General features: G+C 38.2%; 2 protein-coding genes across 2 annotated transcripts in view; one reads left to right on the forward strand and one right to left on the reverse strand.

Annotated features, from left to right (window-relative positions):
* The window catches only part of GLT1D1 (glycosyltransferase 1 domain containing 1), a 49144-nt gene extending 48396 nt beyond the window's left edge, over positions 1 to 748 (reverse strand). Inside the window, exon 1 of the mRNA XM_071763762.1 lies at positions 534 to 748. Coding sequence (XP_071619863.1) covers positions 534 to 748 — 215 coding nt within the window. The remainder of the gene's footprint in view (positions 1 to 533) is intronic.
* SLC15A4 (solute carrier family 15 member 4) lies at positions 747 to 24756 on the forward strand. Its single transcript, XM_071763760.1, has 8 exons — positions 747 to 1316; positions 8902 to 9197; positions 10082 to 10250; positions 10923 to 11000; positions 12453 to 12621; positions 14145 to 14300; positions 18869 to 19027; positions 21925 to 24756. The coding sequence occupies exons 1-8, from the start codon at positions 747 to 749 to the stop codon at positions 22071 to 22073; spliced, it is 1746 nt and encodes a 581-aa protein (XP_071619861.1). The 3' UTR covers positions 22074 to 24756.
* The last annotated feature ends 270 nt before the right edge of the window (positions 24757 to 25026 follow it).

Below are 25026 nucleotides of genomic sequence, written 5' to 3' on the forward strand. Positions count from 1 at the left end.
AGACAGCACAACACGTACAAAACCGAGTAATTCACAGCACACATTCATGTTTTCCTTCAGGGCGGACATTCCTCGCTTTCAAGACTGAGAAGAAGCCAAGCAGGGAAAACCACATTTTGATTTCACTGCCATTGTCCCTGCTGGATAAACCCAAGGAGAAAGCGAAGGCTCCCACGGCAGCCAGCGCTGAATCAGTCTCGCTAGTAACATCCCACAGCGCCAGTTAACGCCTCAAATCTCATTCCCAGCCTGAGCTAACGCTGGGAATAAGGACCAAACCATCTTCCCTGCTGCAGACCCGCCCTGCTCTCTTTACCCCGCCGGCCATCCCTACAAAACCGGCGAGGGGAAAACCCGCAGGGACCAAGCTGTCTCCTCCATTCCCCGGTGAAGCTCCGCGCACCCGGAGATGTAACCAACCCCCGGCTCGCTTTGGCTCAGCCCCAGCGCTGAGCAGGAGCCCTGAAACCGCACCCCCAGCCCCGAGGTCCCGCTGCGGTACCCACTCCCAGCCGGTACCTCCCCGCCGGTACCTCCCAGCGGACCAGACCCGCCCCGCCGCTTCCGTTCCGTCAGCCCCGTGACGGAGCTGCCGGCGGAGTGACGGCTCCCTCAGCCAATAGCGAGACGCCGTTTGCTCCGGGGGGGCGGAGCGGAGCGGTCCGGGCCCCGCCGTGCCACGGCGTCCGAGTTTCCTCCTCAGGGTGGGCCGGGAAGCGCGGTGGGCCCGCCGGGGAGGTACCGTCATGGAGGAGGCCGAGCCGAACGAGCGCAGCCCCTTGCTGAGCAGCGGGGAGCGCGGGCGGGCAGCCGGCAGCGCTTTCCACGGGCGGCGTTTGGCCTGCGCCGCCGTGCTGCTGGCCGAGCTACTGGAGCGGGTGGCCTTCTACGGCATCACCTCCAACCTGGTGCTGTTCCTCAACGGCCCTCCCTACGGCTGGGAGGGTGCCCAGGCCAGCCAGGCCCTGCTGCTCTTCATGGGCATCACCTACCTGGTGTCACCTTTTGGCGGCTGGTTGGCTGACGCCCTCCTGGGCAAGTTCGGCACCATCCTGCTGAGCATGGCTCTCTACCTGCTGGGCATGCTGGCCTTCCCTGTCATCGCCGCACCGCACACCCGCCAGGGCCTCTGCGGGGACATCCCCTTGTTTCCCGTAGAGAACTGCTCCTCTCCGGTGGCCAACGCCACCGTGGCTCCTTGCTCGCAGGTGGGAGCCACCCGCTACTGTGCCACTGCCACCTTCATCGGACTGGTCCTCGTGGGGCTGGGCGTCGGGTCGGTCAAGGCCAACATCACCCCTTTTGGGGCAGACCAGGTCAAGTATTGTTTGGCGGCTGCCAAATCCTTGGTGGGTGCTGATCTGAACCAGGGGCTGGCTGTCAGTCATGCAGAGGGGGTTGTCTTGGTGGGATGGACCGTGAGTTCCCTGATGCTCATCCCTGTAGGTGTTAAGGCTCAGAGGGAATCAGATCATCCAGCTTTGTTCCCTGTGTCATGCACGCTATTAAGATGTACCCCGTTAGATACAATTTTGGTGTCCATATGGTGTCTGATCTCTTATGACCCTTGCTCTCCTGGTAGCTCTGCCTTACATGTGGTACCTGATTTAGCTAAGCCATCACCATCTTAAGGAGCTGGATTGAATACCATTAAGCCATTAAGGGGATTGTTAATTATCCTCCATTGTGGGGTATGTACAGAGTTAATTTGACCTCAGAGCTCATCAAGTGAAATATCTGATACTCCATTTAGCTTTGACAAGGACAGCATGGGACTTCTGGGGGGCAGTGGTCAGAGCCTTTATCATCCTGTGATAAATGAAGGATGGAGAACAAACAGGGGTTTTGTGCTTCAGGTATTCTCTGTGTACTGCACTGTGCCCTTCAGTGATATTTTTGTGTTATGCCAGATGCCAGGTAGGAAGGTGTCCTCAACAAAGTAAATGTATTACCTAGGCTGTTCTCATAAAGACATGTCCTGTCAAATGACCTTGATCAGATCCATTCAGTGATATCATTCATTGGATCATCACTGCAGAACCGAGTGGCTTTAAAGAGAATATCTGAGAGACAGCTCATAGTTCAGTATCAACTGGAATGCACTGTTGTATTTTTTTACCATTTTATGCTTAGGTGGTATACTGGCTGCAGATGTTAATTTGGAATAAAATTTCTGCTTTACAAATTAAGAATTCTAGATGCTTAGATACTGAGCAGCTTTTCTAACCAAACATTTCTTGATGACAAAGCAAGGACATTATCTCCAGTCCATGTCTTTTTACTGGCCCACTGAATTCTGGTTAGTGCAGGTGTCAGAAATGCCATGAAATCTGTTCTTTGCCAAATACACCTCTGTTGGGCTGTTTACATTTTCATTCTTTGGCATTTTATATATTATAAATTCTGGAGTTCTGGGTGAAAGACAGTATATAAATGTAAAATATTATTATAACCTAGGATTCTGTGTCCCCAGTGTATTGGTTTTGTTTAAGCCAGCATGAGCCCATCAAGTGAAAAAGCCTTAATATGACTTTATCTTGTAAGGAGTTTTTCAAAGCTGACTGCTTATTCCCAGAGCACTTTATGAACGTTAAATATAAGAGATAAATATGGCAGGAACAGAGCAAAAAAAGAACCATTGCCAATGGAAGTGCAGCTGTTGTAGCTGGATTTTTTTAAAGGCTTTGCCCCCCAGGGTTTCACAGAAGGCAGTTTTTTGCTAGGTTTGCAGATAATTTACAGTGATTTATGTAGGGTAAAGCAAAAGAAATATTCCTTCCTAGTTCATAATAATCAGTAGAGATCTTCTGAGGACTGAATTTTTCCCTTTCTCTGTTATTCTGGCTTATCTATTTTTAAATATATTACAGCACACTGCTTACCTTGTTGTGCAGTTTTGGGCCCTCTTGGGTGCTGTCCCCCTGCATTGGAATGTAGTTTGCTGGGTAGATGGATATATATTGCTGAGAATAAAGTCTGTCTCCTGGAGTCACATTCTTGGGAGGCCAGAATACAATGCAAACATGTTTTCGCTGGATGGGTGTTGGTAAGATTTGTCCTCTTTGCCTTAAAAACAAAAGAAAATATGAATTGTATATTGTGTAGTTTAGCTGACATGACTCACCTATTAGATAGTGTTAATTAAATTTCATTGCAGATCTCATAAAAATTGCCATGTCAATTTTTTTGTTTTAATGGGAGATCTATAATTTGCGTGGAGAGCCCAAATATAATGATGATTTTTTTACTTAGAAGAAACTGGAAACCATATTCCAATACTACAGAGGCAGCTTCTTAATTTTTGTTGAGAAGGTGCTTTTAGAGGTGCTGTTACAAGTGACTGAGTATACTTAATATAGAGTAAATTTTGCCAGTAACCTTAGCAAAAAACAGTCACTGCCAACTAGGTATAGACAAGCTTTACTTAACTGTGTTTATAAATAAGAGCTGTTTTTCTAGAAATTGCATATTGATCCATCATCTAGGTCTAAATCTGAACTCATGATTCTCCGAACAGTGTTTAAATCATATGATGTGTACAACCTGGCACTTTCCAGTTCCTCTTTCAAGTGTGAATGTTTTGCAGTCACTTCCTGCTCTGCATAGCAGTTTGTGACTTTCTGTAGTTAGGAAACAATATGAATGTCCCTTAAAATTGTGAAAGCTTCTTTAGCTTCAACATTGAAGCCAAAATTAGTAGTAAAGTACTGATCTACTATCAGTTGTAATCAGTGTTCTAATTCTAGATTAATCTGTTTTGGGGATATGGTGATTAGGAGATGCTGGTTTTAACCCACAGAACATCTGAATTGCCACCATAGTCATTAAATCTATCAGTCCATAATCTGCCAGAAATCTTTTAGCTTTGCAAAACTTGTTGTTACAGTAGCTTTACCACAGGGAGGACACTATTGGAAATTGCTGGTTCAAAGATAGCTTTAGAGTAATTTTTCACATTTTTAGTTAGTTATTTAGTTACTTATTTGTAGGACTTAGATTTTCCAGCTTCTGGGGAAGGATGGGGGCAAGTTACTTGCTGTTGAACAATGGAGCCTGTGGATGTTTAAGGCTCTGCAGGTAACTGAGAACTGTAGCTGGGGCATTCACATGGACAGAAAAAAGAACAGACAGGACAGCAGTGAGAAGCAGCAGACCTGAAATGTGGATTGGACAAATTTTAGTACATATTTTTGAAATTATGGAGCAGCTGAGTAGTAGTGGATAGTTCTGTCACTGGGCTCTCTCTAGGTGCTCTCAAAGTGTAACTTGTGACTGGAGTATTCAATTAGAAGCTCAGGATTCTTTTAAGTGTAAATTTGACTGCAGAAATCTCATCCCTGCATGTCCTGGGCTAAGGAGAGGAGCAAGCTCCTGTGTTTTCATCCTTTCTCTGTTCTGTGGCCTCTCACGTAGCTGACTGGGATAAGTGTGGGGGTTTTTGTTATATTTGTCACTTTTGACTGTCAGTCAGATTGCAGGAAGAAATAAAAAATGTTAGTGTCAGTTAACTTTAAAGTAGTATTCTTTTTCCTTTTCTGTCGGAGAAATAGGAGATCACGGGTTTGGATCTGTCATGATGTGAAGAGAAAGAGAAGATTATGACATTCTGGAACTCTGAAATATTTGGGTTTAGGAAATAGTTGAGATCATTAGCAGATGATGTCAGAAATCAGATGTCACAGTGCAATGGGAGGTACCAGACAGGCACTAACTGTGGCAAGAATAAGAAGTCAGTTTTCATTTCTTTGAAACTGACCTGTCTGTAGAGACTTAGGAAATCACTTTGTGACAAAGCAGAGCATCTAAACACAGGAACTATGGAGAAACAATGACTCTTGTACACATTCCTGGCTCTTTACATAGGAATCAGGAGAATCTAGTAGAATTTTACTATTTGAGCAGTTCTTGGATCACCTCTTAATAAAGATGTTGGTGATGAAAAATCCAGAAAAGGGATAATTCAGCAGTGATCTTTCTTCTAAGTCAGAAAGAGGTCTCAGTATTAACACTGGAGACAGCTGTGCTGTGGAAAGTTACTGTCAGTCAGATATTTTTTACTACTTTTCATCAGGAGATGTAACTAAAGATCTGGTTACTTTTCATTTCTTTGTTATAGTTGCATTTAATTTTTTTTTTTTTCTGATTGTAAGATGTTAACCTTATATCCTAAAGGGTTTAGAGAACTGCATAGCAGAGTTACCCAGCTGATATGTCCTCTCCTGGAAGTGGCTGAAAATAACCTAATGATTACACAGTTCCCAAAACATTGTGTTCCAGGCACTAAGGATTCTTTATTGTGAAACTGTGGTTGTAATTACATCTCATCTAACTATGATCAGTCTAATATAAGTTGGTTTGTATCAGAAATTCTGATTTTGAGAACTGTTCCTTTACTGTTTTGAATGTGGTGCTGTGTAGGCTCCAATTATAAAACTCAGGATGTCACCATGCTTTTCTTTCTGTATTTGGAGTAATTATATGTAAAGAATAACAATTAGATATATCAAAAAACCCCACCTTTTGGAGTGTCGGAAAATCAAGCATTAGGTTAACTATTCTTTTGCAAAAGTTATGTTACATATCTTGAAAGTAGGAGGATTATTTTATTTCCTCTTTAGGCATGTCAGAAAACTGACAAAACAGCTGTGGCCAGAACACTCAGAGTTGCTCATTTCCTTTCTTTCTTTCTAGGTGGGTATTTTATTGGGGGAGTTTGTTTGGTTTTCTTTGGAAAGGGGTTTTTCTGTTGGTTTCTTTTTTAATTAACATTTGCTCTATACTTTGAAAGTGGAAAATTTAGGACATTTGGGATGTTCCTTGAATGGAACAGTACATCATTCTCTATTTTTTATGAAGTAAAAGCACTAATGGATTGTTCCTTGGTGGTCCTGGAGAATGATGTGGTATTCCATTTAGTAGGAAAAAAAAACGAACAATTTGAAGAATGCAGAACAGTGAACTGGAGACTCAGGAGTGAGTATTATGCAGTGGGAGTTGCTTTAAATAAGTGACAGCTGTCCAGCACTGGTACATTCTGTGGAAAATGTCTGAATATGAGCTCATTTGCAAAACAAAGTTACCTGTAGCAAATTAATTATGTGTATTAGTTACTTGCTGATGTTGAGGCAGGGCATTTTGACTTTGCAGGGATGAGGAACCCCACAGGACAGATCTGATCTAGGACCCACACCATCCTTATGCCACTTACATGCAGCACTTTGCTGCTGCAGTTGCTGGTGGAATGTTAAGAATATAATGAAGGTGGTGGTGCTGGTTACTACAAGGAGAGTGTTGCTATGCTTAACCACAGGTGAAATTAAGAAGAGGGAGTGATAGATTTTTCTTTCTGCTTGGGTGATCAAAAATAATGCAAGCATAAGGGGAAAAAGGAGAATTCCTGCAGTTTTGTGAAAAATACTTGCCTGTGATAAAAATAAAATAATAAAATTCTCGCATGGTTTTCTTCTCCCTAATTAAGTGCACTATCCACTTACAAAGAGAAGAAACCAATCAATTTTGTGCTGTCACACAGCATAAGCAATAGCCAGCAGAGGGAAACTCTGAGTAGCCTGCTGCAAATGTAATTCAGCTAATAATCTGGGCAGCTGCTGTGATGGATCACCTTTTAGCTATACCAGGTTTTTTGGTTCTGCTGGGACATCCTCATAGTTCTTCCAGTTTGTCAAGATACTGCACCAGCTAGTTGAGTGTGATTCTTAATAAGCTATTAATGTTTGGCAATAAAATGCCACAGTGGCATTTAAGATGTGTCTGTGTTATCGTTTTGTAGTGTGCATGGATACTTTGATAGGGAAGAAGAAAATAAATCCTTTTGATTCTAATTCTGTGATGTGCCCAGGAGTTGCATTCCATTTTGGTAACTCCATTTTGCAAAGGATACTGGAGATGAGGAAGGAGGTTTCAGGCAGGGGCCGCAGGCACGGGCAGTAATTCCCATGGAGAGAGTTACGAGACTTCCTAACTCTGAAGAGGCAGCTGGAAGGAAGATGTGACAGTGGTGTGTGGGATGGAGAGGCAGAGGGGGATGTGGGATGGGATAAAGGTTGTTTCCTGGGACTAGGGAAAAGGAGTGAGGCCAGCACAGGGCAGGTTCAAAACAAGCAAATGGAAAGGGTTATTCCCACTGTGTCATTAGCTGGGGAACTCTTTGCCACAGGATATTATGGATTCTCAAAGCTGACCTGGGTTCAGAGGCAGGCTGAATAAATTCATGGAGAGGAGATGAGGTGTGTTTATTAAGTAGACAGAAGCTATCCTTGGTTCAGGAAGTTTCTCAGGAGCTAATGGTTGGAGGCTGGGCTTATATTTGACAGAAGGCTCATGCTGTGCTTGTCCTGTTCTTACCCTTACCAAAGTTTGCTTTCATCTCCCAGCTTTTCTTTGCATAGACGTGAGCAAAGTCATTTGTAAGAAGGAGGATGGAAGTAACCTTTCTTGCAGAAAGTGTAAGAGAACAGGGACTTCATGATGAAGAAATGGAAATTTCATAAAATAAATTTCTAACTCTTTACATAAGTTGGAGCACTGTTTACAATGTAATTGTTTGCTAATATCCTTCTGCCATTTGGGGTTTAGAAGGAATTCCTAGCTTGGTACACTGCTGCAGGTGATGATAAAATTAGGAAATGAGTACTAAGTTGAAACTGGAAATGAAGAATATCTTGGATTTAGGCTCCAAGATTGTGTTTTAACATCCTATGACACCTGTAAGAATGCCTGACAATGCTATTAACTATGAATAGGAATAGACAGCTTCATATTTCTTTTGTTAGGCTTGGTTGAATGATACAGATGGGTTTGAGCAGCACTGAGAAACTTGAAGTTGTAAATCAGAACTGACAATAATAAAAACTCACTACAGGACATAGTTTGCTTTTCATAATGCAAGCTAAACACAGATCATCTGAAGATCTGGCAAATAAGGAAGAGAAACTGGCAATTAGAAACAAAAAAAAACCTGACTCAGCAAGACTGGTGCGTAGCCCTGACTTGCTAGGAGCTGTTAATTGGTCTTTCAGTCATAAACCAGTGACAAATAGGGTATTATGAATTTCTCTGCAGCCTAGTCGATCTTTTTAATGTATTCCAAATTTTAACTTGTATAATTTCCCTTACATCACATCTTCTGAGTGATGCTGGGTTCCTGTGACTTAATTACAAAACCTGGGATGACTTATGGCAGGCAGTGCAGAATGAAGAGCAGTGGTGAAAACAGTACAGGATAATTCTGTAAACCAGGGATGTCTTTACTTTCATTGCAGAGACACTGGGAGCTTCAAGCAGAAAAGCACCACTATGAACACTGACTTAATAGAGGAATAAATGCTTGCTGGGGGCCTTGTGATACCTCAGGCAACCCAAATTTTTATCATAGTTTTTTTAAAGGTCAGAAGGTCTTCAATTCATCCTCTGATGAGAGGCATTAGGACTGTGTTAAAATTTAAATCTGTGCTTTAATTACCAAGTAATCATTTGTGGTTTAGAAAATGGTTAACTATTATTTGTATACATAACAAAATTTTTGATGGCTTTTTTTTTTTAAATTATTTCAACTTATGTGTGGACTAAGCAATGGTAATCTGAGCAAGAAAGGACCAATGAGAGACAGTGCAGTAGAAATTACAAGGACTTCTGTGGGAAGCTCTATAGTTCAGTATTTTATGGCTTTTTCCCCCATGCTGAACTGGTAGAAGGTTACTGAGGGGTAGCTCAATAAGGTGTCATTTTATCAAATACCATGCTAAGCTCGAAACACCTAAATCATTTCAGTATGAGGCAAAATTAAACCTGAACTCTTCAGAGCATTGAACTTGACTTAATTCTAATAAACAGGCTTCATTTTCTTCAGGAATTGAATGACTTGTTTTCAATCTTTTCCAGGTCAAAGATCGGGGTCCAGAAGCCACAAGAAGATTTTTTAATTGGTTTTATTGGAGCATTAATTTGGGAGCTATTCTCTCTCTGGGAGGCATAGCATACATTCAACAGAATGTGAGCTTTGTGGTTGGATACAGTATCCCAGCAGTTTGCATCGGGATTTCATTCATGGTTTTCTTATGTGGTCAGAGTTTCTTCATCACAAAACCTCCTGATGGTAGTGCCTTCACAGACATGTTTAAAATTCTTGCATATTCTTGTTGCTCAAGAAAGAGCCATGTGGAACATTCAGCTAACAGGTTTGTAATTAGCTCTTTTGTATAGTTTGAATTCAGTGAATCCAGCCTAAGAGCTGGAGCTCCAGTTAGTTCAATGTAGCTGTCAGTCAATCACACTAAAGAATACACTGGAATATACAGTGTTGCTTTGGAAACTGGAAAATTGGAGTCCTGGAGATATTTTCTTGGTTTTCTGGGATGAAAGATGATCATTAAGGTTCTTTGCAAACCAAGACATTCTATGATTTTGAGATCACTGGGTTTCCATGCTACAAGATGAAGTCTTCTGTTTTCAGTTGAATGCTATTTCTTGCCAGTTCAGAATTTCTGAAAGCATAATTTAACCTAGCTATGCTGCTTTTAAGAATTAGTTAAGCTTTCTTCTCTGCTTAGATGTGTTTATGGGATGCCTTCTGATCTGAAATGCACTATCATCTGCATTTAATGCTGTAAGTGGCTTGATGGGCAGCCAAAATGTGTACTGCCTCTTTGCCTTCCAAGTGGTTACTCCACTCTCAAAAGATGCCCATGGAACAAAGGTGTCTGAATTTAGTCACTGATGGGAGATGTCAGGGGCCTCCTCTGCAATGGGCTTTTATCTATTCAGGTTTCAAAGCAATTCAATAAACTAGAATAACCCATATTTTATGATACTGTTTCTGAAGTTCTGCATATTGCATTGCTTATGCACAGTGGGAGGAGGATGGAAAATAAGGAAATGTTTGTACTGGAAGATTTCAGCTTGTGCTTTTCACCTGCTGTTTATCTATTCTGGCTTAATTGTTTTGCCATTAAGAGTAATTTATTTTGGAAATGCACAAAGTGCCACAAGATGGGTAGTTCAGTCAGTTTTTATTGGTACTTAAACTATACATTTCAATTTTGTTTCACATTCTGTTCCAAAGTGAAGCCCAGGGAGTACTTCAGCAACCTCGGAAGCAAAGCCTGTTTGAGATGGCCAAGCTGTCCCGGGGGGGCCCCTTCAGAGAAGATAAAGTAGAAGATGTGAAAGCTCTCGTCAAGATTATCCCTGTCTTTTTGGCTTTAATACCCTATTGGACAGTGTATTTTCAAGTGAGTGGTTCCACATGATTTATTTTACATGTCTAAACCCCATGATTTCTAAGGTAAGGACCTTAACTTCCTCTTCTCCCCGATGCATTTGAAAGGTCTCAGGGCACTTGCTTCAAGTTGCAGTTCTGAGGCTGTTCGCTATGATTTTAACTCCTGTCTGAATATTACCCTCTAGAGCAGTTACCTGGAGCTTATTCCTCACAAAAGCTTTTTAAGAGAAACTGTTATATCAGGTTGATGTACAGTTAGCATTCATGGGCTATGTTTCTAAAGAAGATGAATATTGAAAAAAATTTTTCAGAACTCTGCTATTGACTGTTTGACTTGTTTGGTACTGTAGCTGATTCAGATAGGTCAGGGTAAGTGGTTTAGATTTTTAATTAATTCCTTTCTGGTTATTCTGTCTGAGTGAGATGAATTAGAATAGCAATGTTAGTTTAGGAAAAAAGTGTTTTTAAAATCACATTAATGATTTTTTGTGCTTTTACGGAAATCAAATATAGGGATTAAAACATCGCAAGCTTTTTTTAAAAAATAATTCTTTTTCATTTGCTGTATTATTCCTTTACCTTTTCTATGATCTTACGAATTATGAAATTATGAAAATCTAAAAATATATTGCTCTCAATACTCTTTGTCCAAGTAATCCCAACTCATCTTTCCTAATGCTAGATGCAAACAACATATGTATTGCAAAGTCTCCATCTGAAAGTCCCTGAAATATCAAATGACACCAACTCAATTCATACGGTAAGTGGGGCAAAACAAGTGAAAAGTTTGGTTTCTGTAAATAAGACTTGTACAAAAATTCCAGAAAGTTAAGTCAGTGGCTATCAATGGCCACAGGCACTGGGCATTTAGAAGCATGATACATACTACAGAGATTTTGGCATATTGACCCGTCTTATGGAGTTCACACAATGCTGGTGTGGATCCAGTCAGATAATTTTCACTGCTTTAATTAAGAATGTCTTTATCCTTCAGGAGATAAAGTATGATCTTTGAAGAAACCTTGTAAATCTCTGTACCTTAATTTTTCAAAGTTGTATGTAGTACAGAAACGTTCCTACAAACCAATTCAGTAGGAATACCCGTGCTTCACTGAAACATTAGTATTTGAACATTTGGAATCTGAGATAATTGAGAAGAGAGAATCATCATAACTTCTTTGGGATGGCAAACTATGAACCAGAAAGCATTTGCCTGAGTTCTATAGAGAACTGCAACAACAACTGTGATGCAGAGCAGGACAGCACACACAGAAACAGTATCAAAAACTGAATTTGCATCTGAAACACACAGATCAAAAAGTGCTTGTATTTTGGGTCAAAGAGTCAGTGTGATGCATAGTAGAGTATAGCACTTTTCTAAATGCAATTAAAAAAATATCCCTAAAGCAGAATATTTTTATAAATTTTCCTGTAATGTTTTGCTTTGTTAGCTCAGAAGAGATGATAAATATTACTAAGCTTGGCAGAAATTCTCTCACTCATACAGACAGGAGTCTTACTGTCAATTCATGAATCTTGCAGATGAGAAAGGATGTATATATTACACAATGCTCTGCTCATTTCACAAGTGTAATTTAATTTTAATTGAATTTTGTGTAACATTAGTAAGACTGTTTATACTGTTCTGTGGCATGTTTCTGAATCCTAAGACTAATAACCAAAGATCTACAGAACCTGGCTATTAAATATTTTTCATGACTGAAGTAGGAAAAAAAATTAATTCTGCCAGACTAGAGAACATCACTGGCAGCACAATAGAAGAATCTATTTAATTGCTTTAAATCACTTCCTGACCTGTGTTCCATTAATGTATATTAATGTGTGCCATGAATGTATATTGGGATATAATAATTTAAATAATCTGCACAGTTTTGTTGACTAGATCTGAGTGGTACAATCAGTCATTCCTCAGACAAGGGTTCTGTGACTAAAAACATTTTAACAGCAGAAAGGTTCCCAAAGGACTGTGACTTTTTTCCATTAAACATATTTCAGGTTGTATGCACTAAACTCAGATGTTTTTCTCAGCTTTTACACACCTTGCTTTTCTTTTCTCAGTGCCTGTAAATGCATTGTGTTGGTTTTTTAAAAATTTCATTTTTTCATGGAAAAGATTTATTCCTTTGTTAAATAATAGTAAAAAGCAAACATTAAGTATGAAATCAGTAACTGAAGTCATGTATTCTCTCAGTTTCCAGCAGCCTGGTTGACTATGTTTGATGCTGTGCTTATACTGATTCTGATACCCCTAAAAGATAAATTGGTGGATCCCATTTTAAAGAGGAATGGCCTCCTCCCATCCTCACTGAAGAGGATTGCAGTTGGAATGTTCTTTGTAATGTGTTCTGCATTTGCTGCAGGTAAGAAAACTTTGAGATCAGCTTGCATACCTATTTATTTTTTCTACTTGCAACACTATTTATAAAAAAAAAATTAATGAATCTTTAATTTGAGATAATTCAGAGGTATTTTTCATGAGTTGGAATGTACCTGCATGGATGCATTTCCTACAATGAGAGAGTTATCATCCAAAATCTTACTAAACTGTTTTGAATGTTTGCAATAAAATTGTACCATTTCTCCTGTCTGAAACAGACTTCAAGGATACCTTTTAAAACAAATTTTTGGATCAAAATTTTTACATACAGTGTTACTTTATAACATCCTTGTTAGAGAACTATTTGCTTTCTAACCATATTTTCTCAACAAATGTCTTAGCTTCATGATCAGACTTCGGGTCTATACAAAGTGTCCAGTATTTGGATACAAGCCACTTAGTCCTAAAATAAACTTCATGGTATTGTGGAAGTCTGTGTTGTCTGATTAACTAACCATTTATCTTGAAGCTGAAAATTTATCTATCCTGAAAAACAAATTCAAAAGTAATTGTGTTTCTTCTTACAGTCTGACTTGTAAGTATTAAAAAGTGAAATTTTACCTAAAATCCTCTCCCTTTATATGAGATAATACAGTTAGGTTACGGCTGAATAAGAGTTTCCTCTCACTTTTGGGTTTTTTCTCCCATAAAGTTCCCTGATGTTTGGGAATTACTGTAGTGTAAAATAGCTTGGCCATTGCATGAAAGGAAAAAGTTGGCAACTCTGTTCAAACCATAAATCAGCTGCTTTTGAGATGATTTAAAGTTAAGCATTGCTGATGTGGAACTGAACATCTCTGAGCAATGCTTCATAGAATCTAGAGCCTTCACCTAGTATCACTGTAATGAGCATATTGGTAAAGCATTATAGCATTAAATAAATAAATTTCAGCACTTGTGATCTCCTATATTTTAGAGAAAGGGACACTTTATATGGCTATTAAGATTTCTTTCAATAAGAGAGATAATTACCTTATTAGGCCAAGGTCACTTTTTCTGTGTGAAAGTAAAGTTCTTAAAGAAAAGACATTTAAATTTAAAATAGGAATGTTTCTCTTACTCCATGTTTCTTAGGACACTGATACCAGCAAAAGAAGATGATGTAGAACAGCTAAATGTCAGCTTTTTAAGCATGAACCTGCTGGCTAACATCTGAGTGAATTCAAAACCAGCAATATCTGTCTTTATTAGTAATGGGGAAAATAAAGCACATTGAGCTGTAATAGCTGAGTTGGGCAGCGGTTTCATAAAGCAGTTTCCTTAAAAATTTCAAATGCTTTCTTGTTTTCTGTTCACCTACAAATGATTTTGTTGGTTTGATACTCCCCTAACTCTGCCACAGTACAAAATGTACTGCTGTACAAGTAATCTGAAATACTTTATGTTGGGAAATAACTAAGTTTGTATTCTAATTTGTGATTGTAGTGCAGGGCTGAATCCTAATTAAATTCCTAATATGAAGAAACAGTGTTTTTATCTTAGGTCAATCTTTTTTTCTCTATAAAGGAATTCTGGAAAGCAACAGACTGAAAATTGTAAAGGTTAAAACAATTAATCAGACAATTGGAAATGTTACATACCATGCTGCAGATTTGCCAATATGGTGGCAAATTCCTCAGTATGTGCTGATTGGATTCAGTGAAATATTTGCAAGTATAGCAGGTAAGAGTCTGTGTGTCTTTAAAATCTACTTTCATACTTACTATAAATGATGAATTCTTAGAAATGTTTCTCAAATAATTATAAATAAGCTCTAATGTTCCCCCATACAATATTGTGCAATATCCATCTTAAAGTAAGGGGCAAAGCACACAATTGTCTTTCACATTTGAAAATTGGCTATATAAGATTATGTTTTCAAGACTGAATTTCAAACCAAGTAACATTTAAATCTTTGTGTCATTCAGGTAGCAGTGGATATTTTCAAGTCCTAATGGAAAACAATATACTCTTTCATTATTGTATTTTAAAGAATAGTTTCATTGCAGTGTTGTTTCCCTTGAATCTCTTTCTACGTTGCAAATAAAATGTGTGCTTTGTCATTTTTTTGGCTTAAAAGCTGAGCTCAGAGTTCAGGAAGTCACTGACTAAGTAGGAAAACCTTTCTGAGGGAACACTTTCTAAGTAGTGTTCTTTCTGTGTGATCACATGGGCTTCTAAGCTGAAAGTGAAGTGGGAGGAGAGGGTGAATAGGACTATAAAATCTTATTTTCTGCTCGGTTTCATATACATGCAGGGCTCATTAGCAGGAGGGAAGCACAGATCATTTATCTATTGTCATTGTGGTATGCATAACATTGGCTTACTGTGATTAAACAAGTGAAATGGTATTTTGAGTCTCCTAGCATAGTGTTTACATAGCTAATGCTTGGGAGCAATGCTTAGTTACCACTTACAGAACCCTTTCATAATTGTAGAAGTGGCTATTCTGCTACTGTTTAAATAGAATTGCAGAGCTACCTGATGTAATATATTGGAATTCCTCCAGTGACTTGATTTTAAAATCATTTAGTATTTGTTTAACTTTAGCTACTTACTCATGTGTTGAAATAGTTGTTCAGAGTATTGAACTTTGAACATCATCCACTCAAAGTGGCATTACATAGAGCTCTTTTTCTTTTATTCCTTATAACAGAATGACCTGGTTTCATTTTCCCTGTAGGAGGTTACTTTCATTCCTCACCCTGGGCAAGCACAGTGGCTTAAAATGAGATTCTCTAATGTTGTAAGATAGCACAGGCAGTACCCCAGCTGTCACATGGCCCATTTGTTCCCCTCTTAGTCAAACAGAGAACTTCCACTCCACTGGGTTTGTGGCTACATGTGTCCTACTGTCATCTCAGTTGCTAAGAACTAAAACAACATAGTTGGAAGAAAATTGAGACTTTGGGGGTTTGGTTTGGTTTGGGTTTTTTGCCTCTATCATTTGCTCTTAGCTTTTTTTCCAACTGTCTGGCCTGACATTCCATGGACTGGGAGACCTATGAGTCACATATAAAACTCTACTTTAGTTATTTAATATGTTGGAGATGCTCTTTTTAGATATGGGTTTGTCTTGTGTGTATTTGTAGTCTTGTGGTACCTGTTCAAGGCATGGCTTGGGCACTCTTTCCCATCCTGGAGGATGGCAGGTTGGGAGTCTCACACCAGGTTGTTTTTGGGAGTTGGCAGCACAATCAGGATGTGTCCTTTGCCTCCCTGCATAGACACTGCTGTCCTGGATTACGTGTATTTCATTATGTGTGAACTGTAGTCAGTACAAACCCTAACAGGAAAAAAAATCTGAAGATGGGAGTTTTGCTTAATTGCATTACTTATGAAAACTAGGACTGTCTTAGGCATTTTTATCAAAAGAGTAAAATGAATTACCTTTAGTTGCAACTTTAGGGACTGTGAACTCAGAGAAACAGATGGTTGAATCAGATATACAAGTGTTCATGCAAAAATAAACAAATTGTTTCTTTCTTAAGATTCTTGTTTCTCTGTCAGCATTGTTACTGGTTTACAGGTGTTCAGTCAGAAGGGAAAACTAACAAACCTATCTGCAGCTTGTGGAAAGGTCAAGGACTGGATGCATTTTTTGTTGAACTCCAAACTGAGGGTTTGATTTTATTTTTTCAACTGCTTTGCTGAACTTCTGCATGAGAAGTCTTTAAGGCTTACACTATTCTTAAGTGAATATTCTGCTGTCCTGCACTTGCTGGGTCTGTACCAGCATCTTTAAAAATTCAAAACCTGTTGGTCAATGTTAAGGAAAATGCAAATGCTTCTCTTTCTTTGAACAAGAAATTCTATGCAAATCATGGCTGCTTTGTGTATTACACTCTCAATTGATTTGGTTTTCCTGCCTTCTGATTGTTATCTAAACTGAATTTTTAGTATCTTTAGGAAGCCCTCTTGAGAATTAAGAGTATACTTTACTGATTTGATATTAGAAGATGATAATGGCATCTGTGTGCTGAGAAAGTCAGCTTTAAACTAAGTGTTAATAGTTATAAAACCATAGTGTTTTGAAAATGTTTACTGTGAATAAAAAGGGACTAAATATTGTATGTTTTTATGATATATAAACCTAAGTTTGTTTGCTTACTGTAAAACTAAACATTCTTAAGCCACATTAGTTACACGTGAGTTACATCTTTAAAAAGATGACACACATTGCATTAATCCTTTGTATTATTCTGTCAGTCCTCTTAAAGCACCCTTATTTAACTGGGAATCACAATCTCACATGACAGCAGCAACTAGAAGGTTTAATTTCAAAACCCCTTGTTAGAGGTAACACTAAATGAAACTGTTATCAATGGCTGCCAGCAGGCAAAAATATCTCTGAAGGCAAAGAAAAGATTTTATATTCTTTGTGCCAGATTAAATATTAGGGTTGCTGGAAACACTACTCAACTTTAGAAATGTACTTGTTGCAAAAACTGCATAGCATTACATCCATTTTTGGTTTTGTTTTGTGTCTTAAGATCTTTTTCCAGCAGTAACACTTGGAGCCAGTTTATCTGTAAAATTAAAAGAAATGAGCCAGATCCTTTCATGTGATATACTTGAGCTTAATTTGTACAAAATGTACAAAAGGCTAGAGACCAAAATGTGACTGATACTCTGCAGACTAATGGCAGTTATAAAAACAGTCTTTAACAGAGGTTAAAACCAAGCTACTGCTATATCCCAAGAGTGGTCTGCTCTTTTGTTTTTTCCTTTAAGTCAGGTTGGCCAGATGAATATTCCTTGAAAAATCTGAATTGCTATATTAGTGGCAAAGCCTAGAAAAAAAATTCTTTTTATCAAAATAAATATAATTTTGCCCCGACCCTTTTTCCCTGTTTGCAAATGTAATTCTATCATTATGGTTTGAATTTACAGGAACCCACACACCTCAGCTGCACAAGTTAGTTAGTTACTTTCCGGAATCACAGACAGGTTGCTGTTGGCCCATGTTTCTTTTCAAATATAAGAGAAGCATTGTGTTGGTTTTTGGAGGTTTTTCAGGTGGCAGTGCAGAATGCTGCTATGTCACTGAGAACATTCAGTTCAGTTACAAGAAAAAAGTTTCTCCCTCACAACAAGGAAATTGACCTATCTGGTTTGAAGCATTAAGCCTCTTGAAAAGAAGTGCCAATGTGTTTCTATTAAACTCTGTAGCAAAATTCAAATACCAGTAATGGTAAAAATAAAGCACATCTTCATTATGCAAGATGTAAGATTTGTGCCATTTTGAGGCATTTAATGCTTTCTTTGCCAAGAAAAATGTTGGAGGATGTAGCATTCATTTTCAGTATAAAGCAGTCTGTTTTGAAACAAGCATTTCACCTGTCAGAGAAAAAGCTCTGCAAAAAATGTATTTGATTGTCTCTCGTGAATAATCTCATTTGATTTTTGACAGGGATATTATTCTAAAAGGGACAGGTAATCATGGGCATTTTTCTTTGCAATGCAGAGCCTAACTCCCCGTTCTGTTGGTACTAAAATTCAGTATCGCAGATTTTCACACTGATGTCCGTGCTATGTTTTTCTTGCTTTTTTTGGTTGAAATTTGAGTAAGGATAACTTAAAGCTGAAGTCCCATTTCTATAAGCCTTAGAAAGAGTGGGGCAGCAAGCAACAAGCTCAGAGAACTCTAGATCAAAATTAAATTAAACCCAATTACTGCCTTTCCAGCTACAATTAATTTCTCTGTCTGCACATTCAGAGATACAGACACTGACTGTGAGAAATAAATGTTCATGGTTAGTATCAGAGTGACCTTCAGTTCCCAAGTACTTTTTTCTCAGCAGGGAACGTCTTGTGCTTTGTAAATACTGCACAACAGACAGACAATATAGAAACAAGTGCAATGGGAAACATGGAACTTGCCAGGTTACAGTTAGTTTAATAAATTTCTTGGAGGATAATTTTAGACAGAAAAGTGAATACACTGCCTCAGAAGATTTCTTCCTTTTTACTCATGTAGAATTAATAAGATCAAAGTGTGTCTCACCTGTTGTCCATTTAATGGGTTGATATATAGATACCATTTAACAAAGTTCATAAAGCAAGCAGAGTGAACTAGGAACTAACAGGGATTCACTACCTCAAGTCCCTGTCTCCTGAAGCCCAAGACTGGTTTTAGGTCTTTAACATACCCCAAGTAGCATACATCTGTAATGGTAAACTAGAACAAACTACTGTTGTTCCATTGATCTTGCAATAGCTTTTTTTTTTTTTTTAATCTTTTAATACAGGTCTGGAATTTGCATATTCTGCTGCTCCCAAATCTATGCAGAGTGCTATTATGGGGCTGTTTTTTTTCTTTTCGGGGATTGGATCATTTGTTGGCTCTGGTTTGTTGGCACTGGTGTCTATTAAAGAAATTGGCTGGATGAGTAATCACATAGATTTTGGTAAGTTATTTTCAGTGTTTTCCTAGTCTATAAAGTAGAAGACTTCCTTCAGAAGCAGTTGAGCATTGAGTGTGTGGAGCTGCTTGAGTCGCAGTGCAGTTATTATTTTAAAAATCAGAAATTGTCTACTGTTCTGTTAAAGATATTCCATTTTGCATATAAGAATGAAATAATGAGACTTTGCAAAATGATTCACTGCCCTTATGGAAGCATGGAAACATCCACCTAGTATTTTGCCTCTGTAAGGCCTATCAGTTACCTACCCAGCTGTTACTGCATTTTGTCACTAGAAATTACTTGTAGAATTTTGTATTTTAGTAGCAGATATTTAAATTATGTGTGGAAGAATGGTATGAAGTACTGGACTGACTTTCTGTGGTTATGAGGAGTAAAATGTACAATGTACCCATCTCAGTGATTATTCAGCTTCCTGATTTCAAGAGACTTCATAGAAATTACCATGAGTTAGTTTTGCATTTCTGGCTGCTAGCTATTTGTACTCGTACAAAAAGTCCAATGTATCATCCAATTTGTGTTGCCAGTTGAAGTTAAAAATAATTTGGCACCTACAGTAGGTAACACCTTAGGAATTTGAGGAAATCTTACCATCATCAATGGGCTAATTAGTTCCAACAGAAGGAGCATGAAAAGTTCTTAAAACTTATGCTAGACCTACTGTGTATACAAGGCTTAAAAGGACAACTTAAACTTACTTTAAATTTGGTTTAAGAAAATTTGATGTTTAAGCTTGCTTTAATGTTGTCTGGACCAGTACATATGCCAGAAGCTGTCACCTTGTGCTTTTAAGTTTTTTTCTTAAAACTGAAACAAATGACAAATAGCCTTAATTTTATGGAAGGGTCCTCACCAAATGAAAATTTAATCATATTGAGATTTGTCTTCCCCAGTCAATTTCAAAGTTGGAAGAGCATCTTTTTCTGAAATTCTGTGTGGAGGTAATTCAGTTGATAAGGGCTCAATGGGAGGATAATGACTTCATACATATTAATAGATGGGATATTTGCTGGTGCTTTTATGGTCTCTTGCCTTTGTTTTCTGAAGCAGCCTAAGAGAAGACAGTGCCTAATATTCTCTCTGTAAAATGCTTAGGTTGTGCTAAATATATCCAGAGTTGGCTAGAAGAGGAAGGTGTTGCCTTTTGTGGCTCATTGGTCATCTGTCCTGAATAAGCTACTCAGCTCAGTGGATTGTCCTTTGGACAGCTGTCAGAACTGGATATTTCTACCTTTCTTAGTCCAAAGACTTGATACAAAATTGAGCCAGCTCAGCAGCTATATGCCTGGCTCAATATTGATTTTGATTTGTAGCATCCATAGTAGTTACTGTTTTAACTGTTATTATCAGTAGCTCTTAGAACAATTTTCACTTGGCATAGTGTTATTGAAAGTTATCAATTTCACCTCTAAAATTTACTCAGATCTGCTAGTGCAGAAACTGTAAGGAGGAGTCTTTATGAATTAATGACTTGGGAATTTTTCACTAGATCCCATTGCAGTAACTATAAACACATGCAGCAAGGTCTGCTCTTTATGCTCATGGTGCCTCCAAACTACTAAAGTTCACTCTCTGCTGGCACTTTGGTGTTGATGCCATTGAAATGACTGTTACTTCTCTGACAAAAACTGGGATTTCATGTGTTTAATATCTCATCTCATGAAGGGTAATTACTACTCTTCCAACAAGTCTGCTTTTGAAAGAGAGATTCACATGTATATTGCATTTTAAATGTCAAGGAAAGACTCAGTTTCATTTTATTATAAGTTCATTTAATTGAATCTTAAGTTTTAGTAATTAAAGTAATTTAATCTGAACATTTCTATGCATGCTGCATGAACAACTTGTTAGGATCAATGCAGACTTCATGCTTTTACTCTCTCTAATCTTTTTGATAATTTTAATGGACCAATTGGCTATGTCTCATGTGATGTGTTGGAAATGAGCCACAATATATTGTTCTTGGAAGTAAAGTAATAGTGCACATTTCCTAATAAAGGGATAATATTATAGCAATGAGCTTTCTAAATTTAACATTATTTAATGTGGTATAATTCACTAATTCATAAGAACTTTGAGGGAGCATCAAAGGTGAATTTAACCAAAAGGAAACCAAGTATGGTCTCATGAATTCTAAATTTTGTTCTAAAAGGAGGCTGAGAGAAAATATCAGTAATTCCTTTATTTATATCTAAAGAGTGGCCAAAACTCTTTCCTTAACAGCATTTATTATTTTATTCTTTTTATCTTACCTTTGACTTGGAAGAGAAGGGAGGCACAGGCCTCCAGATGCAGAGAGACCATAAGCAGGGCCAAAAAGGCTACTGGAGAGGACTCTCTAATACATGGAATGCAACAAATTAATAATTTTTACCTGTTTCAATTAGGCTGTTTTATCTGAAGTCAGCAAAAGAGTGTAATTAAGAAACCAACAAGTATTTAAAAGGAATGGGGAGGGAGAAAGGAAGATCATTAGCCTGTTAGCCTTTTAAATTGTTTTGACTGTCATGAAGCATGCCCACTGCTTTATGTGTGCAATCTTTGCACAAAGTTCTTACAGGGCAGGAGGAGCTTCCAGCAATATTTTCAAAGTAAGAAATCAGGCAGTAACAGCATATCAGCTTCTTCAGGGATGTTACTTCGTTTCAGGCACTGAAGCACAAAAGAAAGCAGTCCTTATACTATGTGCATCTTCCTCAGAAGTTCCATCTTTTTATCTGGATAATTAAAAATAAAACTCTGCTGTCAGATGAAAATATGATTTGGTTTGGTTTTGCCTGTGTTTTGCAGAAAAGCCTTTACTACTGAAGCTTGAAGGAGTTGACATTTTTATAATCTATATTAATGTGGGTTTTTTTTTTTTTCTCCCTAATTCTTTCTAGGTAATATTAATGGCTGCCAATTAAACTATTATTTTTTTTTGCTGGCTGCTATTCAAGGAGCAACCCTCTTGCTTTTCCTTATTGTTTCCGTGAAATACGATCATCAAAAATCAAAGATTAACGAAGTGTCTGCCAATGGGAGGATCTGATATCTGAAATAGAGCAGACTTTCTGACAGCAGCACACAATGAAGTGACGGTGCACCCCAAATCTGCAAGATCTTATGTCTCCAGGGAGACCCTCACTAGACTTGCACGTTACAAGAGTTCTTGCCCCTGCCCCCTCTTGTGTACCGTAGGTAAGTGCCTTATGGCAGGGCTCATTTCTTGCACTACGTCCTGGTGGAGGACAAACACAAACCTTCGAAGTGTATTAACTGTAGTCATTCAAGTTGTGCTTTGTTATTTGTGAGATGTTTACTTAGCTCCTGACAGTTGGGACACTTGGAAACTGAGTATAACCATCACGTGTGGCATGTATTGTTCCTGACTGAAAAGCTCTGCTTAGCGAAGACTCAGCAGTTTCGAGCCTCTGCTTGAGGACACAGGGAAGAAAACATTTTACCAAAACCTCAAGTAGTGGTGGCAGGAATAAATTTTCTATCTTGAGAGTAATTTTGAGGGGAGAAACGGGGACAAATGAAAGTGCAGATTAGCTCAGATTAGAAAGAAATACAGTTTTATATTGAGCTTTTACTGACAGTGTTTTAAGGAGTCAAGTCAAAACCTGCATTCAGGAGTATCCAATACTGAAGACTGAATGGTATTTCACAGTAGCTTGGCACAGAGCTGCTCTAAGATTTGGTGGACAATAAACACTTGTTGGGACTGAGATGGGTTTACTGCAGAAATGTTATTATTTTGGAATCTGCATAAGATGTATGGGGACAATGTGGAAACATAGATCTTTTGACAAAGCACTGCTCAGTCTAAAGCTGTGACTTCCCTAAGGAATATTCTAAATAGTTGCAGAAAGAAAACTGAAGATTGAATTCTCAGAAGATGAATGCAAAGTAACAATTTAGAAGCCTTTCAGCCAGTTCCCTCAGTCCTGTGTCTTACTCCTAGCTAACATGCTACAGGGTTTGTATCTTGCAGCAACACATTCCTATGGCAGAGCAACTGGTTTTATGTTCAGCCTCTTGAATTTTAATGAGTCTAACAATTCTACTTAAGTTGGTGTGCAGATTGGTATGGAAGATTCAAGGAATTATGCAGAAAGAAAATAAAAACTCAACTTTTTATTAATGTGTTGAATTTTTATAGTTTTCTTTGTCTGCATTTATGTTGCTAAAATGTCCTCCTTTTGTATATGGACATTTTTTAAAATGAGTTTACAAACTAAGGTGAACTTCCATGCTGTGACTTTTGACCATTTATTTCTAGGTGAATAAAATTATACTGCAAATACTTTGCTCTTTAGCCTTTATTTCCTAAATATTCAATGCAATCCTATTAGATTCTAAATGTATGCTGGCATTTTATTAGTTTGGTCAGATTATATAGCATTATGCAAGCTGTCCTGTCTTTGCCAAGATTGATCAGTGGAGATATTTCAGCTATTGCATTACTTTATATGATTTAGAACTGGAATAACTAAAGCAAAAAGTAAGCAACATCTCATGTGAGGAATGACTGGTTTCCTTTTCTGACTTGGGTTTAAAAGCTCCATATGCTATGGTTCTGGAATATCCCATTTAAAACCATCTAACTAGACCGCTGTTAAGATTGTACAAACTGCACAAGGAACATACAGGAACTAAATAACTTCCTTCTTGAATGCATGTACTCAAGCATTAGTGAAACTATATAAAGAAAAATCTAATCAATAAGTACTAGGTGAGCCTGCTTAATATTTAGGCAAATGTCTTTTAGCCTACTATAAGTGTACAGTAAATGTCTGCATGTTTCTGTAGGGCTGTGGTTGTTCTAACACTCTGTAGATGGGACTGAACATGCAATCACTTGTATAATTTAATTTTTATTTGGAATGACTTGGCTGAGCTCCAGGCACAAGTAATTATGACCATTTATGAAGATTGATCTGACACTTCTCATCAAAGGGATAAGGCCTTTCTGTGACTCAAAGGCTTTGCTATTTCTTCCTCCCTGTCTTATCTTTTAGTGTTTCCACTCCAATCACAGAAATAAGACTAGTCAATTAACTTTGTGATAGAGCACTGCACCTCATTAATGGAATACCTTGAAGTGTACAGTTTTAATTTAGTTACATCCACTTCTTGGATTGTTCCAGTGCAATAGAAAGATCCAACAGGAATCACTCCAGTGGATGTTTCCAAGCCTCTGATTTTCCCAGTGTCTTAAATTCAAAGCACAACACAGAAAAGTTAAGTGCTTACTCAACATGAGAGCAGGTACCTCATTAAAGGTCATTACTTCTACTTGTAAAGAATTATGAAAAGAATAAGCATGTGCCTTATAGTGCCTGTTCATGCTTTAATTTCACCACATACGAACAACAGCTGCCTGGGACCCTGTGTTTCCTTTGGGATTATTATGTGGATGCATTGCTCAAGTTATTGTGGATCTTTACAGCAAGACCTGTTTTCTCATGTCTTTGTTTATAGTCTATACTGAATATGCCTCTTGAGAAAAGAGTTTTTTTTCATTTCATCTGCTTATATAAACCTCCAGAGTGAGCTTAATTACAGTAGTTGAGACATCCATCAGTTATTTCCCTTAGAAGTCTGTAGTGAACTCTTGAGTTGTTTCTGTTTTGTTTGGTCCTTTTTTGCATTTTTAAAAAAGTTGCTCAGGGCAGACACTTGTCAAGCAAGGTTTCAGCTTAATAATAAACTGTATTAAAACTGAATGCTGCTCTTAACATTTTTTGTGTGTTTGAAATTGCTTTTTGAAAAATTTTATCCTAGTGATTTAGTTTATATGCAGGGCAAGTTATGTTGGTGCAGACAAGCCCTCTAGGGAAACAGATTGCAATTCTTTCCACTTCAACAGTCAATAGTTTGAGATGCAAATTCATCTAAGAAAGCAGAGAATTTGTAGACCAACACTCATCTCTACTGGTGGAATAAGTCACATGCCTGAGAGCAGGTTACTGGCTGTCCCCAGAGCAAGGATGTAT

This window comes from Heliangelus exortis, chromosome 19 (assembly GCF_036169615.1).
Source record: "Heliangelus exortis chromosome 19, bHelExo1.hap1, whole genome shotgun sequence".
In the NCBI taxonomy this organism is placed as follows: domain Eukaryota; kingdom Metazoa; phylum Chordata; class Aves; order Apodiformes; family Trochilidae; genus Heliangelus; species Heliangelus exortis.

Coding starts and splice junctions, on each gene's coding strand:
- SLC15A4 (XM_071763760.1), top strand. CDS start 747: ATGGAGGAGGCCGAGCCGAACGAGCGCAGCCCCTTGCTGAGCAGCGGG. Junction 1,317..8,901: donor CCCCTTTTGGGGCAGACCAG/GTCAAGTATTGT, acceptor AATCTTTTCCAG/GTCAAAGATCGGGGTCCAGA. Junction 9,198..10,081: donor GTGGAACATTCAGCTAACAG/GTTTGTAATTAG, acceptor TCTGTTCCAAAG/TGAAGCCCAGGGAGTACTTC.